This window comes from Sylvia atricapilla, chromosome 2 (assembly GCF_009819655.1).
Source record: "Sylvia atricapilla isolate bSylAtr1 chromosome 2, bSylAtr1.pri, whole genome shotgun sequence".
NCBI classification, from domain to species: Eukaryota; Metazoa; Chordata; class Aves; order Passeriformes; family Sylviidae; genus Sylvia; species Sylvia atricapilla.
Genome location: NC_089141.1, coordinates 41,631,011 through 41,656,094, shown reverse-complemented (window position 1 = coordinate 41,656,094; position 25,084 = coordinate 41,631,011). Strand labels below are relative to the sequence as shown.

Here is a 25,084-nt window from a genome sequence, read left to right as displayed (position 1 = left end):
ATGTATTTACAGCTTGCCTGCAAGAATGACACTTCTCTGCTATCCATAAATTAAAAACTGCAACAAAAATGGCCTAAGAGAGTAATTACATGGCAATTAAAATTTTTCAAAACTAATTTACCTTTGTATCTGCAATACTGACAGACAGCATACGTTTGATTTTATTCTTGGGCTATTTTGAAACTTTATCATTATTTTCTTCTATTCAATTCAGAATGATCCTTCTCTGCATTTTAAGAGATCTTAAAAAGCCAAAGGCAGAAACAGAGGTTTGTTGGTGTTTTCATTCCAAGTCAGATGATGCTGGATTCCTCTAACTCTCGTCCTCCCCCAGCCAGCTGTTCTGTCACTTCTGACATAAATTGGTGTAACTGCAACTTCCCATGGCAGCTGGAAGTGAACGTGACAAATCACCAATGTCTCTGGTTTGTGCAGAGCCAGGATGGAGCTGACACTGACATTCCACACCACTTCATGTAATGCTTTATGCACTACAAAAACCTGGAATACCTAAATGCCAAAAATAGTCTTGAAAAACATTGCCTTGGAACACTGCCTTAGACATTTTATTCACAAAGCTCCCACTGAGCTCCTCAGGCACTTTGATTTAAATCTCCTTGTGTAGGAAAGTAAGAATAGCATTCCTCTGACTCATTAAATGTCCATACTGCAGGCCTACAAGACAGGTCGCATCACATAGCCTACTTCTGCAGCACAAAGAAACCACCATTCATCCATCCATCCCAAAGAGGTTTTAAGGTATCTGTGCCAGGAGGCATTGTAGGAGTGCTTATTCCACCCTGTCAGCTATAAATGAAAGTTCAGGCAGACTAACTCACAGAGGACTTCTATAGCCAGCTGAGATGAATCTCAAGAGTCTGAAATATTCCAACCTGACTTATTTTACGTCCCAGTTCAACAGAGAGTTTAAACTCCTGGTTTCTCTAAGCTTTCACATCCTATTTTCATGTTACCCTACCACTCAGGTTTACCAGTATATATTCAAGTGTCATTAATGCCCACACTAGCTCACACAAATAAAAAGTTATTAACACTAATCCAGAATGTCTGCAATCACATATTTCTCGAGTTTTGGTATTTCTGGATTTTTCACTCTGTGGCCTTTGGTTGTACTCTTCTGATTCGACCAACATATATAAGAAAAAATGAGATTAAAGATTTGCCTATTATCCTTCCAACTGTGTTTCCCTGCATCTCAGTTTGTGCTTTTGATTTTGTATAGTTTTGAAGAGACTTGAAACAACTACAGAATTCACAGGCTAATGATATAAACAGTTCAGAAACAAAACCAAAACATAACACCAACAAACCAACCAGCCTCAGAAAACCAATATATTTTAGTGCTTCAATAAAACAAGTAGTAAGCTCTATTCCAAAGAGTTCATGGCCTAAAAATATTATAAAACCAGCAAAAGGTCAGCAAACATGTTTAGTGATGGCAAGAGGCAGTGCAATTTCCAGAAATGTTTCACAGTCTACCTTCCATGGAAAGTATCTTTTACAATCAAGCTCATTCTCATCAAGAACCTACTTAGTTATTTGAGGTTAAATCTAAACAAAAGTTTAAATGATTTATTCAATGCATTGATATTTACCCTGAAAAAGGACAAATTGTCACATTTATTCAGGATACATGACAATATTGATCAAGGTGCTTGTTGAAGCCTAAGTGGTTTCATATTTCTAATTTTTCAAGTCAAGTAAGTAATCTGCTATTTTTTAAGTAACCTTTGGTATTAGTAGCCTTATTCTGAAAACTTCTGTATCAGCTTTCCAAGAAACTCAGAGTAGTTGAAGTAGAGAAGAAACTTCAGAGACTACCTAGTCCAAGCACCTCCTCAAACCAAGGTCAGCTACAACAAGGTGCTCAGGAAGGAACCGAGTTTTTAATAACCAGCATTTGGAGACTGCAGAGCCTTGCTGCTCTAGTGTTCAATCACTCTCACAAGTAAGGCTTTTTCTGGGTTTCAATGGAGCTTTTTGTACAGAAATGTCTGCCTGTCGCCTCCTCTGCTGTCACTGTGCATCTCTCAGAAGCCTCTGGTACCCTCTAATTTATGTTCTCTCCTAATATAGGAGATTCTCCAAGTTCTCAATTATCTCTGGTGGTTCTTCAGTTCCGAACACTGCTTCCAGGGCATGTCTGAGCTGGTTAGGTATTCGAACAGCAATTCTATTCAACCAACATGCCCCAAGAATTATAGAGTAGCAGATGACTGACTTACCCTTTGAGCTTTCTCTTTTAACTCCTGATCTTGAGCTAAGAACGCTTGCATCCTCTTTTGGATGTCTGTAAGTTTTTCCGGATTAATTCTAATTAAAACAAACAAAAACCCAGCTTTAATTATTAGAACATGCCAAAATAAGCACCTATTATGTTCTCAGGAGCATCTCCACACCTATTGCATAGCTTTAATATGCACAGAGCTATTACCACTGAAATAGCACAGAATGGAAACATACTAAACATGAAGATTATCCTTCTCACACAAATAATGCAGAAAATACAAAGAGCAGCTGTTTTATTCAGACAGTTTTCACAGAAGGTAGTGAAAATTCTTCCAAGGCAAAGCAGAAATCAGCAGAAAAGAACTTTAAGATTTTATTAAAAATATTGCAAAAATACAGAAACAGTATAATGAATTACAGTACTACTTTATACCGAAATAAAAGTCTTCATAAGGACACTGTCAGCATTTTTAAAAGCTTAAATAAGATTAATTGTGCCAGGAATACTGAAATTTAAGTACCTCATAGAAAGAATAGCTAGGTGAGCAATAATAAAGGACACAGAGATTAAACAGATTTAAGAGCTTCTCAAGTAAATAAAGAATATTGACTGCACTATAGAAATTGCCATTGAACCTACTAAAAAGATATACAGGTCCTCTCCCAGATTCTGAATTTTTCGACTTATTCCAGTGATACCTACATTATTGGAGGTTTATTTGCCCAGATCTCTTCTCATCTACTTTTGAGCTGCTACTGCCACCCCAGTGTATCACACAACCTAGCAAACTTTGTGGGAGGTTATTGTTACTATATATGAAAACAAGTATCAAACTTCATTCCCTTACAATTTCATTTTCTTCACTCTGTTCAGACACAGCCACGGGAAAACTACCGTGTACAGAAGCACTATTAGCAACAGCTTTAGTGAAAGACCAAAAAATCTGAGAGTTCTAGTCTCCAGACAGCACATAATTCGCTCTAAAAATGTAAAGACATAAGACAGAAAAAAAGAAGCATAAAAAATTGAGTGGGGAACAAACTGACCAACAAACCTTTGAAAATATAATGATACAAAAAGTAAGGAATGGACAGCATGAGTTATAAAAAAAATTAATATGAACGCCAGTAGTAAGACAGTCCAAAAAAGTGTTGGTTTGCTGCAAAGTTATAGGAAAGCTATTAAGAGATGACCTCAAAGCCCTTAAATTAGCCAGTGCCTTTTTTCCTTGTCGTCACTCAAAGTGGCAGCTGCAATCAGTCAGCTAACAACAGCTGCAGCAGAGAGCAAGCTCACACCAGAATCACAAATCATGGGAGACCAAGTACTCCGATAAATCAGCTGGGTCAGAAGAAATTTGCTCCATAGCAACTAGAGAAAGCAAAAACACTTGGAGTCACAGTTGTATCTAATCATAAGAACTCATCTGAGATGAAGGAAAAAAAAAATCCTATCAAACAGGCCATGTAAATATAGTGCTCATATTCAAAAGGGGCAAAAAGGAAGTTAAATAATTAGCTTTCTCTTGATACCAAAAAAAGCAATCTGTAAGGACCTAAAGAAAATAAGCAAATACACAACAGCTAACATAGCTTAGACAGAAGCAAAATATGATTCATCAGTTTGATTATCCTCCATAGCAGCATTTGCAGGTTTTAAGAATGGGAAAGAAACAGAAGATGTTGTATTTGGTGCGAGGAAAGCATCTGGCAGTTGTACGTTCTCATAAAATAGGGAAGCAGGGTCTATGTGAAATCTTTAAGTAATGCAAAAATGGCCTTGGATCACTACTCAAAGAGTAGCTGAGACTGCCAACTACTCCCTGCTGCCACTGTCAAAGTCAAAATGCTGACAAAGTTCCAATTTTCACCTGGACATGCTATTACTCATTATTTTCTATGACTTGATTATTGGAGGAATATGATTCATTATTTATAAGAGACTATAGTCATTAAGGTTCCAAGCATAACAGACAACAACTCTAGCCAAAATACAGCAACATTTTGTAGACTGCATATAAATTTTGAGTAATTTGAAATTTGCAAGAAAAGGGCTTGAAAAAGACAAAAACCCACAAGATACTTCACATTTAAAAGCATGGCTAGATAATGTGGTATAAATCTAAGCGATGTCAGCTAAGAACATGGTACCCCAGGCACATTTTGAGCTTATGTGTTTGTTAATGAATGAGCAAATGTACAGCACTGACTATCTAAAAAACAGAAGTAGTACTAAATTCTGTCTTCTCCAACACTGTATCATGACAGTCACCCACTATCATCTTCCTCTCATGCTGAGATACAAAAAAATGAGAAAGTTGGCCACTGTTAAATTGGATTTTGGCTTAATGAGTATGTCATTTCTTTCTGAACAAATAGAACTCTTACAATAAATTGTATACATGTGACCATGGAACATGGAAATGAATTATCATAATTTATAATCTTGCTAAATGGCTAAGAAACAGTGAGCTAAACCAAGGGTCAGAAGGGGATTTTATAACACTGTCTGTCATTTTAAGTTGGCTGGTTATTTTTCACTCTGTGATCATGTATCTTACCTTTACAGAGCAGTATGACTTTCTGAAGCTACAGTTTTGCCTACCAGTTGCATGTATGGCCACACTTGACAGTGCCATATGTAAACATGAACCCAGCTTCCTTGGCCTTATAAACTGATCAGATAGCAATCTCTAAATGTCCTGGTTGATATATGGTTTGATTTTCTCTCATTTTCCCTGGTTCTAATACTAGGATACAAGCACTGTTTTAACTAGACATTGTCTTCTCCCCATTTTACTCCAAAACTCCAAAATTTTCTCCAGAATTTAAGAAAGAAAGATCAACAATCACCTAAAAGACCCTGCTGCCCTGATGTAGCGAAACAGTTTCCATTCTCCACCCAGCTTCCAAGCAGCAGCAGCAGGTTTTGCCCTGTGCTCTCAGTCCGGAATGTGGCTCCCTGTGGTTACACTGGACAGCCTGAAGCTGGAGGGAAGGAGAAGGGCTGGCACCTAAGGAAGGCTCACCCCAGCAGATCACACACAGGTATATAAGCACACTGATTAGTGACACCAATGTATTGTCTTACAGTAAACTATGGCAACTGGGAGGCAGTGAGGTTTAACAGATCCCCTATACTAATACTACCAATGTATGGAATACACATCCAAGTATTACCCACTGTGAGAAAGGAAAAAAAGAAGGGGAAAAAAAGGTGATTTGTTGTTGTTATTGCTGTTTTCTTCAAAAAACAACTTTTTTGCCACAATATTAAAGAACGTGGTATTACATCATGGCTATCTATATACTTGCACTTCTTTTGATAAAATTTTCTAGACACAAAATCTGTTATGGTAACCCCTGAGAAAGCAGCTCTTATCTTTTTACCCAACAAAGTTGGAGGCTACAAAGTAACCTCAAAATACTATCAAAAAGAATTTAAGTTTACAGCTTGCATGGAAAACTTGGAGATTACAGACTCCTTTAAGAAATTAATATACCACTTAATATTTTCAGAGTACCTTTTTGCCATATTTGAATGCTCTAAGATACTTACTACTGCATATTTTGCACTTTTTCTTGCTCTGTTTGAACAATGAAAAAGTTATGTACTGTTAAAAGCACTACCTGTAAATTGGCAGCTTGGGCTGATTAGAAGGGACTAGTTTACTGAAAACCTTTACAGGCAGCTTAGATATAAAACTGAAAATTAAGGAAAGAGCCTAAAACCCTAGTCTTTCAAACAGGTATCAAGGAAAATAGAAAAGTTCTTCCTTTATCCACTTTAAAATTATGAAGTGGTTTTAAAAGGTCCATCTATATGTAATAAACCAACATTTAAAATAGTTTGCAAATCAAAAACTACAAAATAAGAAAAGTAACAAGAGTTCTTACAACCACTACACCAGCCAACATATTAATAAGAACAGCAAAACACTTGAACAGACATTTTAGAATCAAGCTTTTCATAAAAGGCTTTCAAGAGTTAAACTCTGTTGTCACTGAGCAATGCTCATTAACCTCTAATTCTCAAGTTAGAATTCTTAAGGATCTATAATTAGGTGAATAAGCACAAACAACAGGAGAAGACTTCACCACAAGACCTGGAGCATGATCCAAGAGCTCATGCAACTTCTTAAACAATTTATAATGTGACAAAACACACTGGGGTTGTATTAATTGGGAACCTGGCTAGAAGTAAACAACATGAGAAAATTTGTAGTTAAAAACTTCTAGAATCAAATTGGTTTGCAATCCACAAGTAACTACAAGGATAACTTTTTAAGGATTTTAGTTAGCATCTTACAAGGACAATGCTACATATTTCAAATCTTAACACAATAGGCAGACAATTCTAAGTGAAAGCATTCCCCTTCATTATGATGTTATAAATTCTATTAAAGTTTGTTTTGAAGAGTGAAAAACTGGATCGTAGGGGCAGGCTGTTAAAATATATTATCAATCAAAATCCTTGACTTTTCTAATAATGATTCCAATTAAGAATATTAGTTAAATGTATTTATAATACATATGTCCTATATGGTACAAGAATGAATTTTTGGGGTATTTTTTATAAAAACCAAAACCAAACCAACCAGAGTTTTCCATTAAAGTAACATCAGATTAACAACAGTATGTTAAGAGATGCAGCCATGAATGTCTCCCCAGAGACGCACCTAACTTGGATTATAAATATAATACACATTTATGCATGGTGAAATATTGGCCCTATTAAAATTGGATTAATATCCCTGTACAAAAACATGGATTTCAATCTACATGAATAAATACAGCATAAAGAGGGGTTTTTTTTACCACTTCCTTTGATAAGCTGTTCAAACAATTAACACTATTACTTGCCAAGTTAAAAGCTTAGCTGACAAAGAAAGGGGAAATACTTATAATGTGCATGAGATCAGACATTTATTTACTGAATATAAAAGTAAGATAAATTACTTGAATAACTACCATTTTAAGAAGGAAAAAGATGAAGTTTGTTAACAGAGAATTTACTGCAGTGGTTATACAACAGATCCTTTTAAAGCACTGTGATGCTTGAAGGAAAAGAAAATATCAGACTCCCATATCTTTACTGATATTATCCACATTCAGTTGGTGAGGTTTTGTTTGGTTTGTCATTAAGTACTTGTTGGACTGCGTGCTAGTACTTACTTCACTGTTTTAGCAAAAATAGTTTATGGTTGAAATTTGTGCACATCCTGTATGGATTTGATACACGTTTAACCAGAAAAGGTGGATTTATTTCACCACCTGCTGTGTACTCAATTTGTTACACAGAAATAGCAGTTACAAGTTCAGTTCAGAAGAGCCTCTGAAATGGCATATCCTATACAACAAAAATACTTTAAAAAAAAATAAAACCTTAAATCCATCAAGTGCTATATGCATTGTTTCTATTCTGTGAAGAAATGTCAACCTGTAAATTTTGAGCAAACCTGAAGATTATGCAACGAAGTGTACATAATCACCTGAAGTTTCATCCTAATTTGATTTCTTCTCAAAAACCATTGTTCTACAGTATAGTTAATTTTCTTCTTTGCCTAGATATCTGTATCTTCACATGCAAGCCACAGCTTTTCAAAATAAAACAGTCCTAGCTTTGCTCATACCCACTCATACAGAAACTTACATTTTCTACCTTGTCATCCTTCTCTGATTTCTTATATCTCTGCTGTATGATTTTTGGCATGGTATGACCTGAACTTTCTAAGTATTAAAAACTGAGTCGGGCTCATATCACATTTTCTGGCTTGTTTTCAATTTTTCTTCCATATTTCCTTCACATTCTCTTTTCTCTTCTAATTCAACATCAGACTGACAAGCTCAAAACCCAGTAAACTCCTTCCTATCAATAGCTGCAAAATAAGAAACTACCATCAGTTCTTTCAGTGGTAGTCTTTTTTCTTTCTATTATTTTTATAGTTAGGCTTTTTGTGTTTCCTACATATCCATTACTCTGCATTTCACAGAAAATGGAAACATAGCCTTTTTTTTTTTTTTTTTTTTTTTTTTTTTTTTTTTAAACCTGGTATTGTTATATTCTGCAACTCTCAAAATCAATTCTATTGGTATACACAGCATAGCTCCTTACAGGATTCTCCTGGAACCCCCTTTCTAAGTATGTAAAATGACCATCTTTTACTTCCTATCCCTCAACTAACTGATTCAGAACAGTCATGACCAATTGGAGAAATTGTCCAGAAGTAAAGAAAAAACAGATAAGAGAAACAAAAATGATAACAGCAATAACAACATAAAGGAACAGATTAAAGAAATTGTAATTGTTTAATCTGCAAAAGAGAAAGAGAGCATTATCATATTCAATTACATAAAAAGTAGCTGCAGAGAGTGAGAGAATACATCACTTTCCATATATTCTTGGCACAAGACAAAAGAAATACTCCATTTAAATTACTTACAAGTCTTATCAGACATTTGAAGAAAAAAATGTTAATGGTAGTAACTGTTGAGTATGGATGAGGTCTCTTTGGGAAATTGTGAACATATTAATTGGAATATGATAAGAATGATTTGTGCAGCATCCTGCCTTTGGGAACAGCAATAAAATAGGTAACCTCTCAAGGTCTTTTCCTTCTACAACACTACCAAAACTAATTCATTTCTCCGATTTGTCCAGCTCCAGGCAATTAAAGTACTTTATCAAGATTGTCACAGACTCATCACATATTAGTCTTGCAGAAAGAAGGCTGAATAACAGACAGGCCATTAGCCACTTACTTGATTTCACTGATAGGTACTTTCCTCTGTGCCAGCTGTTGCACCATGCCTTTTTCTTCTGAAGGAAGTAATACTAACAAAGCTTCACCACCCTCTTTGTACCTGATCAGAAGGAGAAAAAAACCTCATCAAATAAACATGAAAAAAATTACTTTTTTAGCTGATGTTTTATACAGACAATTTACATTTGATTCCTTATAAGCAGTCCAAAGAACAGACAAAACCTCTCACTTAACAAAGGGAAAAGAAGAGGCAAACCAGTTAAGAGACTTGCCAATATCCCTATATTAGCTGATTTTAAAACTACGCCTAGAGTTCTAAAGATCTGGGGCTAAGACATGGATTCATATCAGTGAATTTTTTATTTCCTTGATTTGAAGTACTAGTGGTAAAGAAACGGCACTTGATAAAAATGTACTAGAACTACAGTACTAGAAAATCCAGCTACTTGCATTCACCCTTTGCCAATAGGCAAGGTTGAACACTGGGTAAAAACTGATTCTCTTTGCATACCCTGCAAGCCAAAGATGGGAAAGGTTATGAAACGGTAAGTGCCTTGGTCTCAAATAACAACTCCTTACATGTTCAGTAAAAGCTAACAGGTCTCAGAGACAACACTGAAAGAAAAGCATAAAAACAGGAGCTCTTTCATTTACAGAAGCAGTGTCCAGGTGCAAAAGAAAAGATACAATCAGACTGATCCCCTAAGAAGGTATCTAGCATTCACTCTTCAGAGCATTTAACAGCTGTATCAAATGTAGATGAGCTGATAATTATTCAAGATACATGGTTACCACGGACATTAAAAAATCAGCTAATTTATGCTTAAAGCACCTTCTTGATCATTTTCTTCTTGTGCAAGAAAATATCAGGTCATGCCTTTTGCAGCTTTTTGCTTCAGGACCTTGACGTAGGACAAAGTACCCAACAGCATTAGCAAACAGCACAATGGTTTTAAGTTCCACTGAAGAAGTGGGTGCTGATGAACTTTTGCACACACCAAGTCTGTACCTACTGTAATATCTACACTGTGTCCTTGTCTATATTTACAAATACTTCTTAAGAGTACAGATTGATAGGAAAATACTGCACAGTCCTTCATTACAAAGAAAAAAAATTCCAACTGAATTTCAGAAATATGTCAAAATTGGATAGAATTCAACTCACAACCAACTGATGAGAGCAATGTGTAGGACAGAGCAAAACAAGACTGCTAAGTTGCTCAGTAAAGCAGCTTTAAACTCCCTTCTTTAGGGCAGCCAGGGGGCGCAGAAGGATGTTCTCAGGCACACTAAACAAGAATCATACCATTAACTGACAAAAATAATTTCTAGTGGAATACAGGGAGCCCACATTTCTCCAAGGATAAACAGTTATCACTTGGCAAAAACAGTACTGCAAAATTGTTTGAAAACTATAAACACTATCTGTCACAGCACAGTAAGCAAGGCAAGTAGCAACAAAATCTGCAGTTAAAACAGTCTGACAGCTTTTATTACAGCTTTCTGCTTTCATTTGATGAATTTGAAAAATCACAACAAAATGCTCTTGGATGCCTAGAAATTTTTTTCCCCAATGCTATATATGATGGGTTTGGATATCAACTTCTAAAGATAATCTACAAAAGTCTAGTAAATGTTTTCATCATGGAATTTTAAGCTTTACATTCTACATTTTGAAATTTTACGAGAAAATAAAACTGATACAAGAGAAACACCTGTTACATGCCAACATCATGCAAATTTAAAGATTATACATGGATTGGTAAGAGTACTTTGGCACTGTACAAAAACTATCCTGATTTTAAATTCACTTCATTAGTAGACCTAAAATATTCTTAATACAAAAGTATCAGCTTGTACAATCTTTCTAAAAAAGAGTTCTAACACAATCCGTATGTCTGGCTTAAGGCAATTTATTATCTTTACCAAGCATGTTGTCACTGCTGACCAAACATCCCCATGAATGTTTGCACCCTTTATACAATAATCAAGGTTGGGAATAACTTGCTTACATAGACCAAGTGCACTTTTTACAAAAGGTCTATATATATCTCAATCCAACCAGATTACAAATGATATACCCACAAGGTGGATGCCTGTGGGACACTGGCACTACCCTGAACAAGCAGTGAAATCCTGGAAAGCCACTGAACCTTAGACAACTTTGTATTTTATTGTAAAAATTGATGATCATACTACTAAGGCATCCAATTATTCATCAAAAGAACCTGAGCTCTCAGAGCACTGTTGGGAAGAAGGATGAAAATGTTCTCTTTTATATACCAGACAGGAAGACAGAGAGACTATTGCTGCCAATACCAGTCTCACCAATTTAGAGTACAGAATAACACAGTTCTGCTTCTCTCTCCAAAGCAGATGACATGAAAGGAAAGGACTCCAACAAGAGTTACATGAATGATCTGTTATCTGCAAAAGATGTCTGTTAAACTTCTTAACAATCTTTGTCATTTGTAAAGGAAAGTCTTGATGGTACTACATAAACCCATACAAATGGTGTTTTCAAATTCCTTAAAGTTAGCAAAAGGCATAGATTTGTGTAGTTTTGTTGCTTGTGGTATTTCTTATCTCAGGGTGCCTGTCTTGGCATTATTAAATTGTTTCATCATATCTCCTTTATTCAGTGTGAAAAACACTCTGAAAGGCCAATGTCATAGAAATCACTGAAGAAATACTCATCAAAGGCCAGAGGGTGCAGATATCCTCTCTACAAGCCACAAAACCAAAATCTGCAATGACACAGTACAGGAAAAATCATTCTATGCTTGTTTTGTTTTTATAGCTCTCCAGCAGTATCCACAAGGTCACTTGGAGACAGGATGCAGGATCAGATAAACCTTCAGTCTTACCCTTAAAAGTCGATTTTGTGTTATTAGTACTAAACTCCTTCTATGCTGAGTCAGTAATTTCTTCAGAAAGTACAAATCCTAAAGGCACATTCCATAGGTAATTCAGGAAAAAAGCCAAGCATTACATCTGGTATCTATGGACATCAAATATTTCAATGTTTACATTAAGTCTTGCAAAGCCTTTATGTAGACAAAGTAGTACTACAGCTAAGTAAAAAAAGTGACACGAAAATACAGATAAAGAAAAGAGAAGTTTTCAGGCTTCTTTCTCAAGACTTTCTCATCTTTTGCCACCTATTAAGGGAACAAAAAAAAACCCAACATAGAAATATTTCTCAAGAACTATGCCTTCAAGAATTCTAAAGGACTGAAAGATATCTGGAAACTACTGATGCAGTGCAATCATTTTCCTTACATGTTTTGGAAACATTCTCTTTTAAATGCCAATAGTTTAAAAACACTGAAGGTAAAGGAGGAACAATTTTTGAAACTTTTATACGATAACTGTGATTTAATTAATTAAAACAGTTTAATAACAATGCTATTCTTCAGAGCTGAACACGAAAATTAAAATATCACAGACTTGATAAAAAGCTAAGAACCAAATGATCTTAAATAACATCTAGGATGGTTTTCATCTGTTCAGTGGACGTTTACTTAAAGAAAGCAAAACACAGCCTATAAAAAAGGAGGTTTAGTCAGGCAGAGTATTATCCTATTTCTCAAAAAAAAAAAAAAAAAAACAAAAACCAATCTCATAATGTGCTAATCATAAAAATATGGTGTTAAAGATAATCTCAGGAAGAGACGCTTCAGTGGAAAATTTAAGTTTTCCAAGGTGTTCCCTCTGTGTATTTCATACTAAAAGCTTCCACACTAGCAAACTTAGGAAAGGACAAGCTACTAAAATCTGGCATAAACAGTAACAATATCAGTTAGATCTGCACAAAATTTGTTTCTATTTACAATGCCTAAAACATAGGAGAAAAGAACATCCCTTATTATCCTATAGGAATAAAGTTCTCCAGGAAAGCAAAAGAAGGAACATCTCTGTAATTATTTTCAGCGCACACATAAAACCTTTAAACTTTTACGGAAGACAAAGCAATGAAGAAACAACCTTGGTTACTGTAATTCTTCAGCAGGAGGACTACTTCTGCAGATGAGACAATATTAGAAGTTCTCCCTATTCTTGCTGACTGCAGCCTTCAAGTTGTCCATCATCACCAAAACCTAACATGTGTCCTAAAATGCTAATTTACTCTGGTGATTTATTATTCAATAAGTATGTAGTTTGACTCTGCTGAAGAAAAATAAATTAAAAACCTGAAAGTAATCAAACTTTCTTGGACTGTGTAGTAATTGATGATACCCTGTCATCTCCTCAAGGTGATCAAGAAACCAGAGAAGGGACTCATCTTTGTACTGTGATCTTAACAGTCTTTAAGGGCACAAGATATGATTTATTCCAAGTCCATGGAAAATTGCACCTTACTTGCAGGAAGTCTTCAGGGGAAAGTCTTCTAGTTCATATCTGCCTTATTTTCTAGAGTCTACTGACTTCAATACTTTTGAAAAAGGCAACCAACTTTTCTGCAACTCAATCACGACTTACAAGCAGGAAGCTGTGAAAATCATCGTTAGTGCTATAAAGCAAAGGGTTATATTTACAGTGATTGCACATGAGAAAAAGAAAGATACCTACAATCAAGAGCAAGTGCCAAAGGCAGACAAAAACGAAGTGGGATAAATTACTTAAGACAATGTGGTAGTGGCTAATTACAAACAGAGAAAAATGGTTTAAAAATGTTCAGAACACCATTTCCTTAGCAAAGAAACACGAAGTGTTGCCAAATAGCTTCATCTGATTAAAAAAAAAAAAAAAAATTAAGAGGATAGCTCATGCACCATGACAGAATCTATCTTTAACTTCTGCTAAAAATCACCCTGAGCCAACAGCTGGGATCACACATGAACAAACAGAATGGCAATAGTCCAGAAGACAGGATGAGGAAAAAATAGTTTCCATGCAGGCCAAATAGGCACTCAATTGTTGCCTAATTTTACCTATCTTAACCCATCCTTGATCAGATCCAGTCAACAACTGCATATACCCCTAGGCAATACTATTAAAACAAACAACATTACCATTATTAAAATGGCAATAAATGAAATTATACTGTGGTTGCTAATCAAATCCACCCGGCCATTCAGCTAGACCTAAGCTTGTTCTAACTACATTCAGAGTACTTCTACATCCTTGCCATGACCAATGTAACATCTGGTTCAGTCAAATGGACCACATTTTAATCGTCAGTGACATATGAGTTGTGGTCAGAATAAAAGAGGAATGAGAATCATCTCATGATGGTCATCAGGCAACAGTGTTCTGCTGTAAAAGCAAATATCCAGTAGGAAAAAAGTTACAGAAAGGGAACTGTAAGGACAAGATGCATGGATATGCAGACTTTATAGGAAATGTTATACAGGTTATCTTGAACAGATGTATTACAACATGTTTCCCTAACATTTGTATTTCAGAAGACGTAAGTTGATGCCAAATTTCCAGAGTTAAAGGCAGTATTTCTGCTTTGTTTGGCAAGAAAAAACAATCTATTTTAAAAACTGGCAAAGGAGAAAACTGAGACGATGAGATAATCATAAAATTTGGGGGAGGAGGGTTGCAGATATAAAGATACTTGCATAACGGTTTCCTGAACTGGAATATTTCCCATTACAGAAAATGCAATATACAGGAAGTGAAAATGTTTTTGAAGGTATTTACCACACATGAACATGCAGGAACCATAAATATAATTTATTTTATACTTTGGATGTCACACATTTACCACCATACTCAAAAAAAAGTATTTTGTGGGGTTTTTTTAATCTGTAACTTGAATGGGACTTTACCAGGTTGGCTGGGTTAAAGATCTAATTTTAGCCTATCTGGGCCAGAATGGATAGCATCAACATATGCTATCATCTCATCTGTCAAAAGACATAAGAGGAAGTAAGGTATCACTGCAAAACTTGTGAGCTTAAATCAAAGCCTATTCTCAAAGGTATTGCATTCCAAGCCAACAAGCCACCTTCAGATATTCTGTGTTGCAGAAACTCTCCAGAGTAAATCCTTTCAGTAAAAGGCAATCAGGGACCAGGGAAGCCAGATCAACTGCTCAACTGCCTCTTTTTCACCCAGATCAAATCTGCTGGAGATTTACCAGAAGCAAGCAATAGACTGCTCTCCTCAAAACATTAAGGCCAACAAATTAAGCATTCAGAATAGCATTAAAACCAATCCCAGTAAATATGCCTGGTTTTGCATGTGCATGATGATACACTCTCTAGTTATGTATTTCCACTCTTCTTCTAATGGACCCTTTGTTTATCATACATACTCGCAAAACTATAAATACAAAATATTTTGTAATTACTTTCACTGAAATGAAGCCAAGTTATTCACTATGTAAGGCAATCATTTATTCACTACACACCATTCACACCCTTCGCAGAACAGAAATAATCTGAACCACTTGATTTTGCAAAAATAATGCTCTTCAAATTTTTGCACGTAATTTTGGTTTCCACAAGGAATCAAGAACAAGACGATTTCCTCACGTGGAAAAACTGGTGTGCAAAATACAAAAAGCAACAAACTCCTGTTTCTAGAGCAAAGATTCAGAGACTGAAAGTAATGATAGTTAATTACTAGCTAATAACCTAGCAATCATGTTTAATATAAGATGGATTGGGAAAAAAGTTAGATTGAGTCAAGTTCTACTATTTCTAGCATCTAATTTATATTTAATTTTTAAACTGTTTCCAAATTTTTTACAAAATAGCTACAGTAGTGAAGGAAAAATATTCAATTGATGCAGGCATTTGTCTGTGTCGCACTTTTTTGTGTAATAGAACAATATAAGGCATTATTAAAATACATCCAAAACACATCAGAATGGATAGTTTTATTCTGAACAGATCTGTTTAAATCTGATACACTTAACAAACAAATCTGTTCACCCACCACTATCCTTTAACAAAGAGAAATTAATATCCATATCTACCCCTAAGGACTTCCATAGAAGTACAATAATTCATATTTTGTTTAAAAATTCAACCATTAAATTTGACTATATAAGCTATTATTTCTAAACATACTTCATAAATAAAGTATCAGTTTTAGGTCATTGATATCAGGCTCAATTCAGGCAAAACTTTATTTCCAATCATACTACCTTCTAGGCCTTGTGACATAATGAGGACTGGTGAAATCTAGGTTTCAAAGCAAGAAAACATTATTTTTCCAGGCAGGAATAGGAAGAGCTTTATCTACCATTTAGAATAACTTCTACACTGCTGGGTTTCTTTCATAATATGATGATCTACTCTTCTGTTTTTTAAATGACAAATGAGTACAGGAAATAAATGTGTATTGGAATTTCTATCTCATCTACATGATCAATGGCTACTTTTTGTAATACATATTTCTGTTTTAAACAACAAATCTTTAACAAGAGATCTGTGTGCACAGCAATCTGAAACTGTGCTGTACCATCTAAAGCATGTCCGAGCAAAGCAGCCCAATAAAAATTACAAGAGACCAGAAAGTGTCTTGACTATTCACAACTCAACAATGCAGTTGTGACAGCCAGTGCTCACTGCTGAGCCCTCGAAAAAGAGCTTCTACCCATGGGTTCTGAGCAGTCTGACATCCCACACACAGGGCATTTAAACAACAAAATGTGAACTGGCTTCATTATATAGTTTTGCTTTAGATCACTTCTAATGCTTTATTCACTTCTATTTCTCCACTGCACAGATAGTAGCTCAGTATCCCTGAAAAATTATCAGCAAATTTTGGTATGAAGTCAGAGATAAATTCAGTTTATTTTTTCTTTTCCACTGACCATTTAATATCCTTTTTCTGTCTAGCAAGTAGCCCACTTATACCTATTGGTGAGTTCAGAGAACCATCTGGGTTCTACTCTCACCACAGAACCACAATCCCCTCCATTCAGTCATACCGGATGAGTGTCCTTGCTTGCCAGTCTTGGTCACAAGAAATAACAGACAAGAACCATTACTGGTTCTTGTGGCTCACCAATCTTACCAAGTTAGTGTTAGAATAAACTGATTTCAAAAGACCTTGGGAGATTGTTGACTCCTCCAGCCTACACTGGAAGCAATCCATTCCCCAGAGCAGCTGTGTCCACTCTGCTGAATTAAAATACATGTGCTTATTTATTTTGTTATTCCAGCTTACAGCATAGCTTCACGCCAGCAGGTAATAATAACCTTGGCCACTTAATCATTCAGCACACAGGAACATTCCTACCATTCCATTAGGAAGAGAACTCTAGTGCATAACACGGTGCCAGTCAGTACAACTGCAGCATCAGAGGCCAGTATCAGAATGTAGCTAGGATACAGTGTTTAATTTTAGAAATTTAATAAAGTGACTTCCAAGTTAAATGTGCTGTCAACAATGTCCTGTGACCTCCACTGGCAGCTATTTTTACTTAACTTGAGTTAGGATGATGACTTGACTGCAATATAATGAGTTGGTCTTAATATGGCATTTATTTTTAAACAACATTAAAAGTGTTACAGTTGGTCTTAAAATGAAAATAATCAAAGAGTTGTCATCTTGGCTGCTCCGACTCTTCAGGTCCCAAGACACATATCCTTGAAATATTTTTCCCAACTGAAAAAATAAATAAAAATCAAGGTTCCACCATTGTAAAAGATACTATTAAGTCATACGCACTTTGAAATGCTTTATTGCCACATTACTCTTAAGGCCTGTTAGTCTCACTTTCACACATATAATGTGCAATTACCTAAGCAGAGCCCCAATGAGCATTAATGAGCTCCAAAGATTATACTACATGACAGAATAAGATCATCTATGACCTGCCCCTTTCACCTGTCCATAATTTGACAGGCGTGTATGTTCTCCAGTACTCATAAAGCATCAAAAAACACATTCTTCTTGAAAGTCTTTAGTCATACCTCTTTCAGTGTAATCATCATACCAGCCACTATAAAAACGGCAGGTAACAGAGTAGTCTGCTTTGGGAAGATGGAGTTTTTATTATTCCATTTGTTTTCAGAAACATAATTTACTAAAATAAAAGAAGCCTACCTTTATGCACACTGTTTAATGACAACAACAAAATTACAATTACTTTCCTAAGTCAGTGTAAGCACCGAAGAAATCTAATCAACTAGGCTGGATTAAATACCATCAGAAGTCTGAGTCAGTCGGACCTAAATCTTATATAGCCCTGGACATATCACAGATAAAAACTGCAGAACAAAAATCTTTATTCTGTTTAACATTCCAGTGTTGGTGTCTTTAAAAAAAGACTCATGACAGAAAAATCACTAAACCTAAGCAGTAGTTTTTAATAGTCACTTCTGAAGAAAAAAAAAAAATTAAACTTCAAGTGGAGGGATGAATCTAATGCCAGGAAAGAAAGAAATTAATTACTGAGACTTGCCAGGATATAGGTACATCCAAAATTGAAGGTATCTATGCATGAATAAAAAGATAAAATAAACTTTTTGGTGTCTTGTCTCACCAATGCAATCAAGACTGGAAGAAAAATGTCCCTGTACACTTTTTTCATGCCACACAACTTCGACATTATGTTTGGAAAAACAGTTAGGGAAATAAATGAGCATCAGGGTGCTTCAAAAATTATTATCTTTTGCTGTCCCCTAGTGGCACTCTAACTTGTTTCACAAAATTCATCAAAGAATACTTTCAACTGTAGGCTTCATATGTTACAGAATAGAAGGCATCAACAGAAATTAAAACCCAGAAGAAATTAGTTTTGCAGGCAATTGCTACATGCAGCTTTTATTTGGAGTTTTTGAAACTAAATCCCACAGGAAACACTGTAATCTAATGCTTTAAACCACTGACTTCTTTAAGAAATTGTGTGGCAAAAATAATGCCTAAATTATTTATTGGACTGTCCATGATATTGTCAGTATTTTAGAAATTCTGTCAGTGAACTATTTAAGACTTTGAAAGAAACTGGAAGAAACAGCTTCCAGTCATTCCAACTGTAGCGTAACTTTCAAGTTTATTAAAAAAACCCCATTCAATATATGTCGATTCTACTATAAAGTAAAAGCATTACTGGACTAGACCCAGATTTTCTTGATCTTCCTTTACAATAAATCAAAAATGCAGGAGTTGCAATTTATAATCTTCAGCAGGATAAATGTTTCTTAGGGAACACAGTGGCCTTATCCACTTAAAAACAAACTGCTACCTCTCGTCTTAGATCAAGCTTTACAAAATTGTAAGATGAGGGAACAGATCCATGATTGTTAGCCAAAGGTTTTCCAGCCCCTTCCCCAACATAATTTCTTTCCTTTCATATTTACTTTCATATCACAAAATAATTTTACTTCAAAAGTAAACAGTATTCGGCATCCCAGTTTTAATTAAAGTTTAACACAGCCCCTTAATTAGATGAGATATTTAATTTAGCTTTCATTCTATGCAATTATATTGTCATAATGCATGAAAATTTATAATTATCTCTAACCTCATTAATGAGGACTACTAAATTGCAGTTCAGTTCATTTTCATCAAGTTTCTAGAAGAAACACAAGCTTCTCATACAAACTGTAGCTATTGAAAACAAGCAAAGCTTCTTACTCAACACTCAGATTTCAATGAGAAATACATTTGCAACTACCCACATCAAAAACTGCATTAGCATATTTACTTATTGCACAGTATTTACTTCAAATTATTAGACATCTCTCTTATTTTATTTTCAAAGATTCATTTCATGCTATTAAGTTTCCTAAACAAATTTCCTTCCAGGACTCTTTTACCTTAAGGATGGAGACAGTCTATATGTTTCTTCAAAATCAATGCCCAGCATAGGCAGAACCTGCTGATCTTTGTATCAGATTAGGAAACAGAAAATACCATGAAGCTTTTCCTACAGAATGAATTTGCTTTCACTGTCAGTCAACACCCTCCTGCTCACTCAACTTGCTCAGATGTACTCCCAGTTTCCATAGGTCTCCCTACTGAACAATTCACATAGAAGGAAATGCAATCTACATCCCAGTAGGCATCCAGCACAGCTCACAGCCCCTGAGACAGACACTCTGCCCCAATTTTCTGTCTAAATCTGACCCTTGAGCAATCACAAAAGGCTGTACTTAAGAGGCCACTGAAGACAGACCCTTAAGGTTGCCAGACTGAAGTCCTCTCAAAGAGACATTTGAATAAAAGCATTATGACAAAGGGAAGTTGTTTGTCTTTGCACTTCTGTAGAGCTGTTTCCCCATGCTAAACTCACTTAAAATTGCTCTTCTCAGCGCCTAATGAGAATTGGGAAAAGGCCTGAGGATTACAACTCCAGGGAGGTGCTTTAAATGAATGACAGGGCTCAGAAAGAGCTTAACCAGTATCCTAAACACTGCCAATTAAACAGTGCCAAATACATTCTTTTCCTTCCGATGACAGTATGCCATAAAGACAAAATTACAAGCCTTCTGTGGAAGGCACATAGGACTAGGAAAAAAAAAAAAAAAAAAAAAAAAAAAAAAAAAAAAAAAAGACAAAAAAGAAAGTATTACAGAATTCTAACCAAGCCTATATGCTTTTCTCTCAATTGGTATGCATAAGATTACATGTAAATTTCAAATTAGCAAAATAGCTACATGTTTTATCTAATTATATACAACACTCACTGACTTTGTTCATTGACAGGTTTTTTTCAAAGTAATTTAAAAATTTATCATTCCCTTTTACTATAGAAGATCAGAAAATGGAAAGCAGAGAGACAAAATGGGGCAGAAATGTTACCAATTACAATGAAAACGTGTACAAAACATCTATGTTTTAAAAGAATGCTGGAAGTGCACTCATGGTACAGTCACCAAAATTTAGAGCCTTCTCATCCAGGAACACAAATCTCAAATCCTTATAGTGTTGAAATTCTACTTTAAGCAACTGCTCTGCCATTAGGTTTGACAACTGCCTATACAGCAAGCTCTACTACAAACAAATTAAATTACAGACAAGATGTAATGCTAGGTCTTGCATTTCATCCTTCAGATAATTGTATGAGGCTTTTGATCTCCTGAATTACATGCAGTAACAGCTTCTGTTTCACTAAAAATCTACTTCAGAGATGAAGGACCTGGTTTTCAACAGTGTATCTTGGGTAACTCCCTTCGATCATAAAGGCTTAGCCACAAATATTTTAACTAAAGCTATGCTTAAGAATGTAAGTCCACAAAAGACTTAGAAAATTAAAAATTTAACCTGTAATTAACATTTGATTCCTTCCTCCCAAATTAAAATAAGGAAGAAGTATTTCCATTCTTTTGAAGAGTCTTCAATGACACAAAGAAATTGAATCCACATTCTAAAACCTTATTTATCTAAAAATGTCAGCAGCAAAACAGGCTTTTCCACTCACCAACACACTCAACTCATCCTTTGAGGTAATCCTACCAAGAGAAAAATGTTTCCTATTTCCTCACTATTAATCTTCTCTAACCAGATGGAACAATCAGGGATATTTTGGTCTGCTGTAACAAGTCTCTGAAGCTCACTAAGAAATTATTAACTTAAATCATTACTCTTAACTAATCTAAAGGCTCTTTTAGCGATAACAGCCTTTTTCTTTCTAATTTATATCTTAATTTTTTTCAAGTAAATCTTTAGCTAATGATCTGTCCCTACAGTGATCTCATTTTCAACATTAAAACACTAATGAAAAGTGAAAACAAACCTGGCTGTTCTTCCCACTCTGTGGATGTATGTGTTTGCATCTTCTGGACAATCAAACTGAATGACCCAATTCACTGCTGGAAAATCTGTGTAAAGAAAAACGTACACAAATAAGTTCACTGGACTCAAAACCCTCCTATTCAAGAGCATTAATTCCATAATTAACGTAAGAACCATTGCTTGGACCCATTTACAGACATTAGGTGCAACCTCCGAAACAAACAAAAAAAAATTAGTTGCATGTATTAGCATACATAAACAATCATTCTCTTCATCAAAGAAAGTTAAATTAATTGTGTGTTCATTTCCTAAATTATGACAGTGCAATGAATGGAACATAATTTCACACTTGACAAGAATAGACATGCTTTGTGTCACAGAGATAATAAAACACCCTATGGTTAACAATTATGTAACAGTAACTGACCCACTTTTCACCCTCACTGTTAATATCCTACCCCACTGGGGCCTGAAGTTGGCTGTGGTGGAACTGCATCACTTCAGCTGTCAGATACAGAGCACCAGAGCCCTTCTCAAAGATGTGAGGGGGTGACCAAGCCTGACAAAAATCAACCTTGACTGTGAATGGTATTAATAACAGGCATTTTCTAACTGCTGCACTTCACTCAGCAGCAGCATGCTTCGCACTGAACTGTTACTTCCAAACCAAATCTGCAGCTATACTGTATTCCAGAATTATACCCAAACTAACCATACCCAAATTAGTCAGTCACTGGTGAGATTTCAGCAGTATGGAAGATATGAGAACCAGTTTTCATTCCTGACTTCAGTTTTTAAAGCACTCTCTTTCTTTTGTAACATAGTGACAAAACCTCACATTTTGGACAACAGAGTTTGCTATCTCAAAAAATGACTGGACTCTGTTGTCTTGAAGGTACCTAAATGCCTCTAAGAACTAAAAAAAAAGAATCTTTTTATTCTTAATCTCATTTATTTTTCTGTCTCCTTATCAATACAGTATATTATAATGCCACTCATACATCAGACATTAAAATTTCAGGTTTCCATTTCCACAGACCAGTAGGTCAGCAATTTTTCATATCCTTTGGAATAACCCACAGTATACAAGCATATCCAAAATACTTAAAACTGCTAGAATCTTGCCTTACAATATGTAGTAAACAAATACATCATTATTACCATACCACACCTCATTTTTCTGGGATAAAAAGAAAAGGTAAAAACAGATGAAGTGGACCTCTTCAGTAAAGAAACAGCAGAACTTTAAGAAGCATGTCTATTTTGAGCTCCTAAGCAAACTACAGCTTCATTTTTCCAAAACTGGGTCAGTCCTCAGAGTATAATGTATGATGAAGCCTCAAAAGGTTTAGCTGTTGCTTCCGTGGGTACCTACCCAGGCCACGAGCTGCAATATCTGTAGCGAAAAGCACTGCTGCCTTTTTCCGAACAAAACAAGTGTAGACTTCCATTCTCTTCATCTGCTGCTGCTTGCCATGGAGTGCCAGGACAGGAAGACCAGGCTGAAGCTTACAGAACACTCTGAACAGATACTGAACCTACCCAACAAATCAGGGGGGAAAAGAATTACCGTGCACTGCTAAACATTTTAAGTTCATACACAGTGTATATAGCAACTGACATGGTACCTCGAATTAAATAAACTTTTCGCCACATCAGAGAAAAAAGACATGGAGACCTTGTTACACAACAAGGTACTAAAAGACAAAAGCAACCATGGCAAAAAATTACCATGCCTTTCAATGGCATTTCCTAAAGGAAACCAGAGCAGGTAACAGCAAGAACAACTTGAGCTGTGATTACTTAGACTGTATGCAAAGGACCCAAGTACGGAAAGTCCATCAGAAACACTTCTTTTAGACAGTACTGGAGGGATGTTTTGTTTTATGCTTGCAACTCAAATCAGTCTAAAGTCCCAGTTTACTATTTCAAGTTTCAACAAGTTCTCTTATAAAATCGGCCTGTTTACTCTTACCCACAGTAACCCATGATGCAGCATTATTTTACAGCAGGCAGTTACCTAGCATCTTTTTAAGGAAGTAATAACATAAACTCTGTATATTGCAGGAATCTGCAGCTGCAGCTCCAAGAATTTCTGTACAATCAAGCCAAACACTTCAGCATACTCACCAGTCAACTGCAGAGCAACAAAAATATTGCAACCTCTTGCACAGGTGAAAGAATTGCAATGAAAATTTACTAGGCCATTGTAAAATGGCCAATTATTGTAAAATACTAGCCTTGTATTATACTAGCAAGCAATATCTGCACTCTAAAATACTTGATACATGCAGTAGTTACAGATACAAATACCTGCGCCAAACAAACATGTGCAAATAACTTCAACAGAATGGTCCCAGGACACTTACACAAGCAGGTATTTGAAGGATCATTTGCTATGTAAGAAAAACCTTTGCCTGTACTATTTCACAATCACATCTTCTCAAACAGGCAGATAAGGTTTAAAAGCTTCTAAGGAAAGCAAGTACAATTACTGAAATACTTTGTAAGCTAACTATGAAACATGTCAAAAGACAGAACTGAAATAGCTGGGCCTCACCGACACTAACTTTAGCATTCATTTTTAACAACAGACCACAAAAAAGGCTGAGAACACTAAGGTCTCCAGAACTTTCCTGCACTGAGCCCAGGTCACTGAACTGCCTAGAAGCCAGGCCCTGAATGACATGCAGCCATTGCTGATGCTTTGTTCCTCCGATTTCCTGTTGCAAGTAAGTCCACAATCTCACCTCTCTGATGCATTGACGTCTATTTCATTTTATTAGCTTTACAATTCTGGGTCAGAAGGAGGAAGGAAAAAACCATACCTCTTTACAGCTTGCAAAAAACACAATGCTCTTCTTTTTCAAATGAGTTCTCAGGAAAGAGTATAACATGTTTACTTTTTGCTGAAGCTCACAGACAACATAGTTCTGATCCAAAGTTGCTGGGGTACTACAGAGGAAAAAAACAAACAAAAAAAAAAAAAAAAAAAAAAAAAAAAAAAAAAAAAAAAAAAAAAAAAACAAACAAAAAAAAAAAAAAAAAAAAAAAACACCCAACACCAAAAAAGTACATTTAGATAAATCACAGAAATGTCTTACCCTTCTTTTAAGCCGAAAGTGTCTTCTACACACTCAGAACAAGGAGAAAAGAAAAGCAATCAGGCTGGAAAGCTCTCCCACTTTAAGAAACAAGACTTAGCAGCTTCGTTTGAAAGCTACATCAATCCCCTTATTAAAAGCCAGTGGGGAGGGACAGATGACTTTTGACATTACTTCTAAATTCGTTTACTTCCAGCAAGGCAAACTCTTTCCATGTCTAAGCAGCGACATTCAAATTGCCTTGACTTAAAATGCAATTTTGTCTATTAGTCCTATTAAAGCATCATTTGTGCTTAAGGCAATGTCAAAGCAGAGTCT

The 25,084-nt window shown here is 35.6% G+C and overlaps 1 protein-coding gene across 1 annotated transcript in view; it reads right to left on the bottom strand.

The window, feature by feature from the left end:
• LOC136357602 (probable ATP-dependent RNA helicase DDX10) overlaps positions 1-25,084 on the bottom strand; it is a 157,941-nt gene that overhangs the window by 122,518 nt on the left and 10,339 nt on the right. The window contains exons 7-11 of the mRNA XM_066313022.1: positions 24,491-24,617; positions 23,038-23,200; positions 21,664-21,748; positions 9,013-9,114; positions 2,247-2,334 (exon numbers count right to left, since the gene is read on the bottom strand). Of these exons, the coding sequence (XP_066169119.1) occupies positions 2,247-2,334; positions 9,013-9,114; positions 21,664-21,748; positions 23,038-23,200; positions 24,491-24,617 (565 nt within the window). The remainder of the gene's footprint in view (positions 1-2,246; positions 2,335-9,012; positions 9,115-21,663; positions 21,749-23,037; positions 23,201-24,490; positions 24,618-25,084) is intronic.